We start from the raw sequence: 12541 nt of genomic DNA on the forward strand, positions 1-12541 counted from the left end.
TCCACTCACCAGTCAGTAGATGTTTGAGTTGTATCCACTTTGGATATATAAGGAATAATATTGCTGTACATACTGTGATATGATTTTTCTGAGAATATGTCTCCATTTCACTTGGGCACATAACTTCCTAATAGTAGAACGGGTAAGTCTTTTGGTAATCATAGGTTTAAGATTTTGAGGACTTGCCAATCTGTTTTCCAAAGCACCAACTTACATCCCTCCATCAGTAAGAAGAATTGGAACTCTGTATCCTTGCCACTAGTTGTTACTGTCTTGTGTTTTTCACAAGATTCATCTGTGAGTGTGAGGTCTATCTTACAAATCTCATTTGCATTTCTTTGCCAGGAGCTGATGACATTGACCGTTCTGATCATTTTTCATGTGTTTGTTGTCCACTTTTACATCTTTAAGTTCTTCACTTATATTTTTTGCCTTTTGATTATTGAATTGTAGAAGTGAAGTTCTTTGACTACTTGACATAAATCCTTTATCTCATATAGTGTATTGATTTTTTTTCTCACACTATGACTGTTCATTCAGTTTAAGATGGCTTGCCCCACAGAAGTTTTTGAAAATCTAATTTAATTTTTATCACCTGGATTTTATTGTGGTATCTAATAAGGCTTTGCCTAACCTCAGATCACAAAATAATTACTATGCTTACATTTGAGAGAGAGAGAGAGAGGAGTGTGTGTGTGTGTGTGTGTGTGTGTGTGTGTGTGTGTGTGTGTACCTGAACTGGGGCTTAAGTTTAGGAAGGACTTTGGCTTTAGATTGCCCTAGCGCTCCCACAGCTGTCATTCTACCACTTGAGCCATGCCTCCACTTCCTGTTTTTTGTTACTTAATTGGAGATAAAGTCTCTCAGATTTGTTTGCCTGGGCTGGCTTCAAGCTCAGGTTATCAGATTTTAGTCTCCTGGGTAACAGATTATAGGTTTGAGTCACTTAAAACATTACATCTAAGAATTTTATGTAAGTTTTATTTCTTACATTTTAGGTCATAATCTACTTGAGTTAATTTTTTATGTGGTTTAATGAAGGGATCAAACTTAATTCTTTCACATGTGTATATCCAGTTGCCTTGACACCATTCATTAAAAAACAGTATTCTTTCCTCATTGAATTGTGTTGGTACTTTCTAAAAAATTAATTGATCATAAATTATGGAGGCTTTGTTTTATTTTGCTTATATGTGGTATCTTAAATTTTGTGCTCTTTTTCAGAACCTTCCAGTCTAGGAACAGATACAGATATACCAATGGACATTGATAATAATGACATGAGCAGTGATGGTAGTCGGGGCTTAGATGACACTGAAGAGCCATCTCCCCCAGAAGATAAAATGTTCTTCCTTGATCCCTCAGATCTTGACGTGGATCGAGATGAAGAACCTGTTAAAACAATCAGGTAATACCTCTGTTGTAGCTCTTAAGCTACCTTGAAATGCACGGTCAGACCAAAATCTCCACTAACAAAAACATGTATATAAGTGAAACTTTGAATATAATTTAAAAATCTAATTAAATCATAACTAAGTCTGTGTGCACCACAGCATTTCTGAAATAAACTATTTTGCCCTTGCCATCATTCAAGATGAGAAAGTTTGGTAATCCTTATTTTCTTACAAAGAAAAAAGTTTTATTAGACATAAAACCTAATTGTAGAGCAATCACCACAAGGTGTCAGGAGTTAACTGTTAAAGCAGCCAGTGTCTTCACACAGGCACATTCACTGATAGTAAAGAATATATTCCTGAGAATGTGGTGATTAAGTTGGGGAGCTAGAGGGAGTTAGCTTTCATACTGCCATAGTTAATCTATTCACACTTTAAAAGGTGCTAGGTGCTGGTAGCTCACACACCTGTAATCCTATTTACTCAGGAGGCCAAGATCTGGGGATAAAAGTTCAAGATGAGCCCAGGCAGAAGAGTCTGAAACTCATCATCTCCAATTAACTACTAAAAAGCCAGAAGTGGAGCTGTGGCTCAAAGTGGTAGAATGCTAGCCTTGAGCAAAACAACTCAGTGACAGCACCCAGGCCCTGAGTTCAAGCCACAAGACCAGTAAACACACACACACACAAAATGCTACTAGATTATAGAATTTAAATATCCTGTTGTGTTTATGTAAATTCAATTTTTATATCCCCTTGGATATACTACTTGTAGCAAAATGCAACCATTTTGATGGGTTTTTTTCCATTGGTATTGAAGAGTTATTTGGGGAAAATTGATGGCTTATCAATTTCACATGGCTGAGTCATGTGTTCACTTTGACTTACCATTAAATTATAGCTGTTGCCATTTTTACTAAAAATTAAATATTTAAATGTTAGCAGTTGAAATTGCAAAACTATTTTACATACACCAAAAGGCTCTTTTTTTCCAACTATACTTACTGATTCATATTTCATTGTAACTGATTTTAACTAATTACATTTTAAAATGTTTCTTAGTGTATATAAATTATTTGTGTTTAAATGTCTTCTGCTAGAAGTACTTTTTGCTCACATTATCAGCTGAATTTGAACCTTGTGATTTTGAGTATACATGTTTTACTTTGTTACAAATTTGCAAATATATCATGCTAATCTAGAATAGGAAAACTCAACAGCAAACCCATGTGACTCACTCCTAGATTCTCAACTTTGTAGTTGAAGAGGATTCTGTATACTTGTTTCCTTGTCTATTTAATTACTTATGATCCTCTTGGAACAAATTCATAACAAATAATATTTGCTTTATTATCTTAGTTTTCATAAATTATATTTCATGGTTTTATATATATATACATGGTTAGTTTATTAACTTTTTGAGGTAATTGTGGTCTTCAGATATTTTGAAATACTTTAGCTCAGTGAGACTGGAATATATGATCATTTGCAATAGGATTTACAAATATTTATTATAAATTGTAACTTTTTTTAGTCCATCAACAAGCAATAATATTCCGCTAATGAGAGTTGTACAATCCATAAAGCACACAAAGAGGAAGAGCAGCACAATGGTGAAGGAAGGGTGGATGGTCCATTATACCAGCAAGGATAATCTGGTTAGTAATCATTTTTAATATGCTAGTAAAGCTTGATGAGTTTTATTTCATGCATGTTTTGCTTAAAAATGAGGATGAAATACATACATGAGGTAGATGTCTTAACATATATCTTAATATATATCTTAAGACATTATATGTCCTATAGGGATATGAAACAGTTAAGCTGGAATTGTAATTATTCCTGTAAAAAAATTCTTAAAATGTAAAATGTATTGTCTTTATAAATTGGAAGGCCAGTCTTAGGAGGCAGGTTCCCCGGGACCGCCGGCGTTGGTGCTTGCTGGGCTGCGGTCCAGGACGTGTTGGGAGCCGAGCCTCGGGTTGTGCACTGCGAGAGCGTCTGCCGCGTGCGCGGGGCGAGGGCTGGACCCCCCCCCCCCCCCCCCGCCCCCGCAGCCCGGAGCGGAGATGAGCGGCTCGCGCGGGCTTGCCTGGAGGCGCGCCTACGTGGAAGCTAGAAAACTTGTGGGCCCTTAGCATCCTCAGCTTCCTTCCTGGGGGAACAGGCCCTGGAAAGGCATCCGATGCCACCTAGAGATGGCCTGGCCCAAAGTCTCTGCTGGTTAGCTTCTTGACCAGAGGTTCAGCATCCTGATTCACCTGCAACTATCTTTACATTTGTTCCTTCAAGAATTGAGGAGAATTTGGTGTAGTTTCTTTAACTGAAAATAGAAAGCCACTTGTTACTGAACAAACTCCCACTTCCATTTTTAAATAACTGTGTGTGCTGGTGGTATTGGGGCTTGACCTGAGGGCCTTGAACTCTTCGTTCTTCCACTATTTGAATCCCCGACCCACTTCCAGTTACTGGCTAGTTAAATGGACGTGCTTGCCTCGGCTGGCTTGGAACCTGCACTCTCAGATCTCAGCCTCCTGAGTAGCTAGGGAACGACACAGTAACTATCCGGACCAGGAAGTTCATGACCAACCGGCTACTTCAGAGGAAGCAGATGGTTATCAATGTCCTGTGGAAAGGCAACAGTACCTAAGACAGAAATTCGGGAAAAACTTGCCAAAATGTACAAGACCACACCTGATGTCATCTTTGTATTTGGATTCAGAATGCATTTTGGTGGTGGCAAGACAACTGGCTTTGGCATGATTTATGATTCCTTGGATTATGAAAAAAAAAAAAAAAGAGCCCAAATACAGACGTGCACGACATGGCCTGTATGAAAAGAAAAAGACCTCAAGGAAACAGCGAAAAAGGGACTGCAAAGGCCAATATTGGGGCTGGCAAAAAGTGAGCTGGAGATTGGATAACAGCCAAAGGAATAAAGATCCTGCAATGACTTGACCTGTGATGATGGTGAATTTTTCACAGAGGGATTAATAAACTGAATAAATCTTAAAAAAAAATAAATAAATTGGAAGGCCAGTCAAGATTTTAAAAGGATCTGATAATATGCCACAATGAAAAGTAACAACTCAAAAGAAATTCAGATAAAGGTGAAATGAACTACAGCTTCATCTGACAAGTTATCCTAAATTATTACAAAGATAAACAGATTTATTAATGCAGGCTTTACATGTACTGTAAATGTACAAGTTAACTTTTAGATCTATTTAGCAAAGAGAAATAGTAAAATTACAGTGTGATAACAGTTGATAATGAAAACTCAGCATAGCTTAGTATTTAAAAATATAGACTTGGGAGCTTGATTATGACTTACTAAAGCTATTAACTAGGAAAAGTTACTTATTTTTCTTTAGGACTCAGATTCTTCATCTGTTAAACAAGAATAAATAGTAGTAATTACCTCATAGATCAAAAGCTGTAAAAAGAGCTTAGAGCAAAGTTGGACATACAGTAACCACTCAATAAATATTAATAACCATTATATGGTAACAATGCAGTCTTCAATTATATATCTTTGAAATGGAACTTGAAGTATTATACATATGTTAAAGAATTTAATCATAGTCCAGTGTACTATGTCAAACTGGGAAAAGACTACCAGTAAACACTGGCACTACCATGTATCATCTTAGAAGAATTAATACAGAAACATATCTCACACTTTGTAACCTAAGTGAATCATAGATTAATTGTATTTTGGAGGGACAACCTTGGAAGGATTACTTTTATCAGCTGTCAGTAGAAAAGAAAACAATAAAAATCAATAAATAGCTTCATATAAAAATTCTATATAGCAAATACTAAAAGCAAAACAATGGCAAACTGGAAAAATGTCTTCTTACAGTAGTGTCTCAAATGGTAAAAAAAATTAATTTCATAATATATGACTAGAAAAATACTATGCCACAGGAGAAAAATAGGCAAAGAATATGAACAGAATTCACAGGAAAGAAAATACAAATGCCTTAAACTTAAGAGTTTGATTTAAAACTGGAGATACAGCTCAAATGGCAGACCACCACCAGCCGTGAGTGAAAAAGCCAAGCATGAGTACAAGAGCCCTGAGTTCAAACACCAGTATGGCACAAACAAGCTTGTTTTCATTTGTAATAAAAGAAATGCTGGGGCTGGGAATATGGCCTAGTGGTAAAATGCTTGCCTTGTATACATGAAGCCCTGGGTTTGATTCCTCAGCACTACATTTATAGAAAAAAGCTGGAAATGGTGCTGTGGCTCAAGAGGTAGAATGCTAGCCTTGAGCAAAAAGAAGCCAGGGACGGTGCTCAGGCCCTGAGTCCACACCCCAGGACTGGCAACAAAAACAAAACAAATAAAAGAAATGCTGATTTAAACTTGCATTGAAATACCAATTTTTATTTGTTAGTATATCAAAGATCAAGGAATTTCATAGCTGCACTAGTGAAGATCTGCTTAATACATAATCTCACGTTTTTCTGATGACTCTTAACGCTTTTGTACTATCAAAAATTTTATTTGCACATCTTTTGATAGTGATTCCGCTTCTATAAATTTAGCCTGTAGATGAATTCATAGATATGTTGTGTGGATATATACATGCGTTGTAAATGATTCTCCAAGATCTAACACCGTTGCCTTCCCTGGAGTAGAAGTGAAGAATTGGATATGTTTTGAGAATTTCAGCCTATTTGGAAATATAAATTCATGTTTGGGATTTAAAGGAAAAGTACAAGTACTGTGGGAATCATTATTTTTTAACCTAACAGTTTTCTGACCTCTTGTTTTATAGAGAAAGAGGCATTATTGGAGACTTGACAGCAAATGTCTAACATTATTTCAAAATGAATCTGGATCAAAATATTACAAGGTAAGGATACTACATATGAAAAACCTGAAAATATGTTTTTGCCTAATGCAGTTTGTAGCAGTCACTGTTAGGTTCTTGATGAAGCAGCTATTTTCTACCCCTTCTCTCTCTGTGTCTCTTTCCTCCCTCTCCTTCCCACCCCCCCCCCAGCAGCCTCACTACCATAGATTATTAAATGGGAATTTTAGACTTTCAGGTTGCTGCTGCTTCACATCTGGATACCATGACTTAGAGTAGGCTATATAGAAAGTCACATGATTATTGCTTATGAAGATGAGGCATGAAGAAAGAAAAATTGGGTGCGTTGGTAGCTGCAGGTTGCAGTGGAATTAACCTATCAATTCTATGGAACTTTTTTTTGTAAACGTACTTAATACAAAGGAAGGTTTCATTGTGACATTTCCATGTGTTTAATCAGTGTATTCTAGTCAATCTTCCCTTCCTCTGTAAAAGTGTTATACTCCTTTACCCTTAAAAAAAAGATAAAAATGAGGGGCTGGGTGTGTGGCTTGGTTGTTAAGAGTGCTAGCCAATGATGCAAAGCAATCAGGTACTGGAGTCAAGTCCCAGTCTTGCACCAAAAAACAGTAGCGAAGTGCTGATGGGTCATGCCTGTAATCCTGGCTATTCAGAAGGCTGAGATCTGAGGATTGAGGTTCAAGGCCAGCTCTGGTAGGAAAGTCCCTGATACTCTTTATTTCCATTCAACCACAGAAAACGAGAAGTAGTAGCACTGTAGCTCAAAGTGATAAAGTACTAGCTTGAGCAAAAGAGTTGAAGGATAGCACCCAAGCCCTGAGTTCAAGCCCCATGACCAAAGTGGGGGAGAAGCTTAAAAATAGTGAAACTTGGTGGCTGGGGATATGGCTTAGTGGCAAGAGAGCTTGCCTTGTATACATGAGGCCCTGGGTTCGATTCCCCAGCACCACATATACAGAAAATGGCCAGAAGTGGCGCTGTGGCTCAAGTGGCAGAGTGCTAGCCTTGAGCAAAAGGAAGCCAGGGACAGTGCTCAGGCCCTGAGTCCAAGGCCCAGGACTGGCCAAAAAAAAAAAAAAAATAGTGAAACTTGGTTTCCTGCTTGGAGTGGTTCTAGTTGTTGGGGAGCCTGAGTCAGGCAGGAGAATGCCGTAAGCCCCCAAATTCAGAACCAGCCTAGGTGAAGAGACTCCATCTTTGTGAAAGAGATCATGTTCGCTGTTAATGACTTATTTTTTTTAATAGTTTTGTGGTTTTGGTTGTTTGGGTTTTTTTAACCTAATAATGTTTGGACTGAACGTTGAATGACTAATAGCTTAATGCAATGGTAAAAACCAGAATGGAGTGCTTAAGCAATATACAATGACCCAGATATTTGCTTTTTCTGTTATTATTTCTGTTGTTTATTGACTTTAGTTATCTATCTTGAAAGGGAAAAAAACAGCCATTGGAGCAGTAGCTGTTAAATTGATTTAAAGTAGAAATTGATAGTTGTTGGACAAGGTAGTAAATTACCTCTTAAATCTTTCCTTTCCTGCATCTTATGATGACCAGTTGTAAATCTGGTAAGAGTCCCATACATGATGTACCATTATGCTGCGCCTATAACATTCTGGATGTACAATCATTTAAGGCAGAAACTGTACTAGGAATGGCCCTGTATTCCATAGACATTCATAAAAATTCCTATCTTCGGTTCTTTAGTGTACTCACACTTTTCAATGCCTAACTTTTATTTCAGGAAATTCCACTTTCAGAAATTCTTCGAGTATCTTCACCACGAGATTTCACAAACATTTCACAAGGCAGCAACCCACACTGTTTTGAAATCATCACTGACACTATGGTATACTTCGTTGGTGAGAACAATGGGGACAGCTCTCACAATCCTGTTCTTGCTGCCACTGGAGTTGGACTTGAGATAGCACAGAGCTGGGAGAAAGCAATTCGCCAAGCCCTCATGCCTGTGACCCCTCAAGCAAGCATTTGTGCTTCTCCTGGCCAAGGGAAAGACCACAGTAAGCAATCAGCTGCTTGATGTACTTCTCCCTTTTGTTTTTAAGTATTTTGGGGTGGGCTGTATTGTGTTTCTTGTGCACTTTTTTCTCTTTATGCTTTGTTTTTTTGCTGGTTACTAGAGCTTGAACCTTGCACGCACTCAATGTTCATGGCTGGCATTCTGTCACTTTAAGCACATCTGTACTTTTGGCTTTTGCTGGTTAATTTGAAATAAGTCTCTGAGATTTGTCTGCCCAAACAAGCTGGCTCCAAACCTCAATTCTCAGATCTCAGCCATCTGAGTAACTAGTATTAGACGTGTTCCAACAGTACCTAGCAACTTTGTGCATTTTTAATGTTTATGTTAAGTTTTGTCTTAAGTAACCAATACCACTAGTGAATTACTCTGTGAAATTATGCTGGTAATCATATATTCAAACAATGCCAGAGCTAGGCATTCCAGGGTCACTCTCCCTACGTTAAACCCTAGCTATACAACCGGTTACATAATGTTATACAAGTACTTTACCCCTCTATAAGAGTCCCTACTTCATAGGGTTGTTTGTATTCAGTGAAAGGAAATTACATAAAGAAGAGTGTTTAGTTTCCATGAGGTCACTTGGTGACTAGTGTTTGTACTCTGCTTCCTGATGGGTTGTTTAACATCATATTCATGAAATCTGTAAAGTCAGAACCTACGGTACTTTGTTTAGGTGAATTAAATTCAGAAATACTTGAAGTTTGATAATAAAAATTTGGGAAAAAAAACTAAAAAAAAAAAGTTGAAAGTATGTTCTGTGACAACAAATACATAAAACGACCTAAATTTAATAAAGGTTTGAGTGAATGATTAAAATCATAATTCTACTTGGCATTATATTATGGGGGAACATAATTCATCACACATAAGCATAGTATAAAAATAAATATCAGCTAATTTGCACATCTTTATCTTAATTTACCTGTTTTGCACAGCTCTTCATAGCATAGTAGACCGTGTGCTAGAATACAAAGAAATACAAAAATTCTAAAAGCTGTTTAGGGAAATGCAATATACATGTTAGGCGGTAGTGTAATCCACATTAAAATCTCAAATGTGAACAGAAAGAATAAGAAAAAGACTGCACAGTAAAAAATCTGATTTGGGCTTCAGGTTTGGTGTTTCATATTAACTTAGAGGAAGACAAGTAGATGGATATTTCACAGGAGTTCTTAAGTTCTGCATAGTGTAGACAGAATTCTGAGATTCCAATGAAAACTTAAGGCCCTTTCCCTAGAATGAAAATACACACACACACACACACACACACACACACACACACACACACACACATTCTAATTTATTCACCAAAAGTAATACTTTAAATTCAGATACTGCATCTGCTATTTTGTAGGGTCAGTGCTGATGACTGAATGCCAGACTTTGTACATATTAGACAGGCACTCTATCACCGAACTACATCTTCACCTGCCCTTCTTAACTCAACATAACATCATGAGGAAGCTTTCTGACTCACATAGAATTATATCATTTATTAAAAGTTTACAGTAAATATCCAGGCGCAAGAGGGCTGAAGTCAGCCAAGGCAGAAAAGTTTGTGACTATCTCCAGCTAACCACAAAAAAAAAAAAAAAAAGCCAGAAATGGAGTTGTAGCTCAAGTGGTAGAGCACTAGTACTAGTCTTGAGTTGTTGTTGTTGTTTTTTAAAAAGGCCATAAGTTTAAAGCCCTAGAACCTGCACAAAATGAAAAAAAAAAGTTTAGAGTATTACTTTGTACAAATGTGTTACTATATTTTACTTAACTAGTTTTTTGTTAATGGGTTAGTATGCATAAATGCATATGCATAAATTTTTAATGTATATATTAACTGTATTGTAACATTTTTTAGGTTTGATATGTTATACTCATTCACATGTGAGTTAGGTATATATAGTTAAGACATATTAGTAGTTTTACTCTTTTCTCAACTATTACTTTTATATTTTACAGAAGATTTGGCTACCAGTATCTCTGTATCTAATTGCCAGGTCCAGGAGAATGTGGTAAGTAAAAATTACAGCTAATGTGCTTATCTGATGCATCAGATAAGCAAATTGACAAAATTTATTAAAGAAATGTGTACTGCCCAGAGTACTTAGCAGTTTGTTAAGTCTATACTTTGTGAGTGATACTTTCCCTAAGAAGTTCTGATTGATGGAAGAAACTTTAGGCAGGAGCAGATTTCTTTCTTTTAAATTACTTTTCAGGTATAGGGGCTCATATTTTTGCATGGGCCTGGCTATATACTATGATCTTTTTATCTCACATACTTTTCCTCAAAATCAGCTTAATACCACTATGAACCTTGAATTTTTCTTTGAAATCAAAGATAGCAAAGTCTCAGTTCCTCCACCCTACCCTACTCCTTTCTTTCTTTCAGTAGTGCTAGAGAGCAAACCCAAGGCCTTGCACATGATGTGGCCTTCCTCAGGCATGTGCTCAGCACTGAGCTATATATCCCCAGAAGAAGATAGCAGTCTCATTACTAGTCTAATAAATAAAAGTTTGTTTCTCTGTTTCTATGTGTGTGTGTGTGTGTGTGTGTGTGTCTGTCTGTCTGTCTGTCTGTCTGTCTACTGGGACTTGAACTAGGCCTGGGCTTTATCACTGAGTTTCTTTTGCTCAAAGCTGGGACTCTACCACTTGAGCCACTGCTCCACTTCTGGATTTTTTGGGGTTAGTTATTTTCTTCTTCGGCTGGCTTTGAACCGCAATCCTCAGATCTCAGCCTCCTAAGTAGCCAGGATTATAGGAGTGAGCCACCGATGCCTGGAAATTCCTTTTTTTTTTTTTTTAATGGTATTTTCCCTGTTGCAGATCACTACAAGTGTTGTTATCCAAAGCATTTTTTCCTGTAGATCTTCCTGTGGAAAACTTTACAGTTGTACGTTATCACAGTAAAAATTTGGGTATTTTAGAGTGTAGGGAGCCTTTGTTTCATAAAATATTTTGCACTTTATAAAAATTCATCATGTTTAATATAAAAGCAGAAATGTGTATGAGTTACTGAATCAGAGATACAGTCAGTGTTTTGTAGAGAAAAGTAATGCTGCTTGCTTACTTTCCCCTGATAGGACATCAGCACTGTTTACCAGATCTTTGCAGATGAGGTGCTTGGCTCAGGCCAATTTGGCATTGTTTATGGAGGTAAGAAATGACAACCTTTTGTGTTATGCATATTATAGAAAAGTGGTGAAATTTTAAAATATCAGTTATTTTGTCATCTCAGTGTGATCAAGTAGCCTTTTTTTTTTCAATGACCGACTTGTGTCTTTTCTTTGTTTCTTTCTTTCTTTTTTTTTTTTTGCCAATCCTGGGTCTTGAACTCAGGGTCTGAGCACTGTCCCTGGCTTCTTTTTTGCTCAAGGCTAGCACTCTACAGCACCACTTCTAGCTTTTTCTGTTTATGTAGTACTGCAGAATTAAACCAAGGGCTTCATGCATGCTAGGCAAGCACTCTACCACTAAGCCTCATTCCCAGCCACACTGACTTTTAGTCTTTTCAAATAAATCTTTTTCACTAAAGCTAAGTATAGTAGCCCTTAATTTCAAATGCAAAAATGAAAATGTAACAAAGAATCAGGAAATTTGTTTTATCTTTTCTTGTAGTTCACACATAGAGGTATTTATAGGTTGGAGGGTGTTGGAGTTAATGTTGGATTGTATGGACTTACTCACTGTGCAGTCTGACAGAAATGGCTGCATTTGTCTACTGAAATCTTAACCTGTTCTCTGTCTTAGAATGTGGGTGAAGTCATTGACCGTCCCTGTGTTTCAATATCTTCATCTCCTCAGGGCTATTAATGTACAATTCAGTTCAACCTAATGTGCACATAAAAGTGCATCATAAGCCATAATCCAAGATTTTTTTTTAAAGTTAACCCTTGTTATCTTTGCATCCAATCTTGTTCTTTCACACCATCTTGGAGTAAATCTTTCCAGAAACCCACAATTAATCATTGGTCACGTTTAACTGCTTGATCTGTCTCGCATTTAAACATTTTCTAGTATATAATAGGTTCAAAAGAACTAGTTCAAATCCATCAGTGATTTACTTAACACAGTTACCTTATAAGGCCCTTATATCTAAAAAATAGGGACCTGCAGAATGGGATCTACCATGGCTAATCACTCTGTGCTGACTCAAGAAAACCTAGAATAAAATTAATTCATTAGTATTCTTGACAGTATCTACAGACTAGGTCAGGGCATTTAATTTAACTCACTTATTTAACAAGGTCACTTATTTTTCAGCAAGCAA

At 37.0% G+C, this 12541-nt stretch overlaps 1 protein-coding gene across 3 annotated transcripts in view; it reads left to right on the plus strand.

The window, feature by feature from the left end:
- Prkd3 (protein kinase D3) overlaps positions 1-12541 on the plus strand; it is a 70094-nt gene that overhangs the window by 49445 nt on the left and 8108 nt on the right. For 2 of the 3 annotated variants that reach the window (XM_048353111.1, XM_048353112.1), the window contains exons 8-13: positions 1225-1408; positions 2928-3051; positions 6183-6260; positions 7981-8257; positions 10222-10283; positions 11355-11427. In XM_048353111.1, the coding sequence (XP_048209068.1) occupies positions 1225-1408; positions 2928-3051; positions 6183-6260; positions 7981-8257; positions 10222-10283; positions 11355-11427 (798 nt within the window). The remainder of the gene's footprint in view (positions 1-1224; positions 1409-2927; positions 3052-6182; positions 6261-7980; positions 8258-10221; positions 10284-11354; positions 11428-12541) is intronic. The other variant, XM_048353113.1, reaches the window with a different exon arrangement.

Source organism: Perognathus longimembris, chromosome 8, assembly GCF_023159225.1.
Source record: "Perognathus longimembris pacificus isolate PPM17 chromosome 8, ASM2315922v1, whole genome shotgun sequence".
NCBI lineage: Eukaryota > Metazoa > Chordata > Mammalia > Rodentia > Heteromyidae > Perognathus > Perognathus longimembris.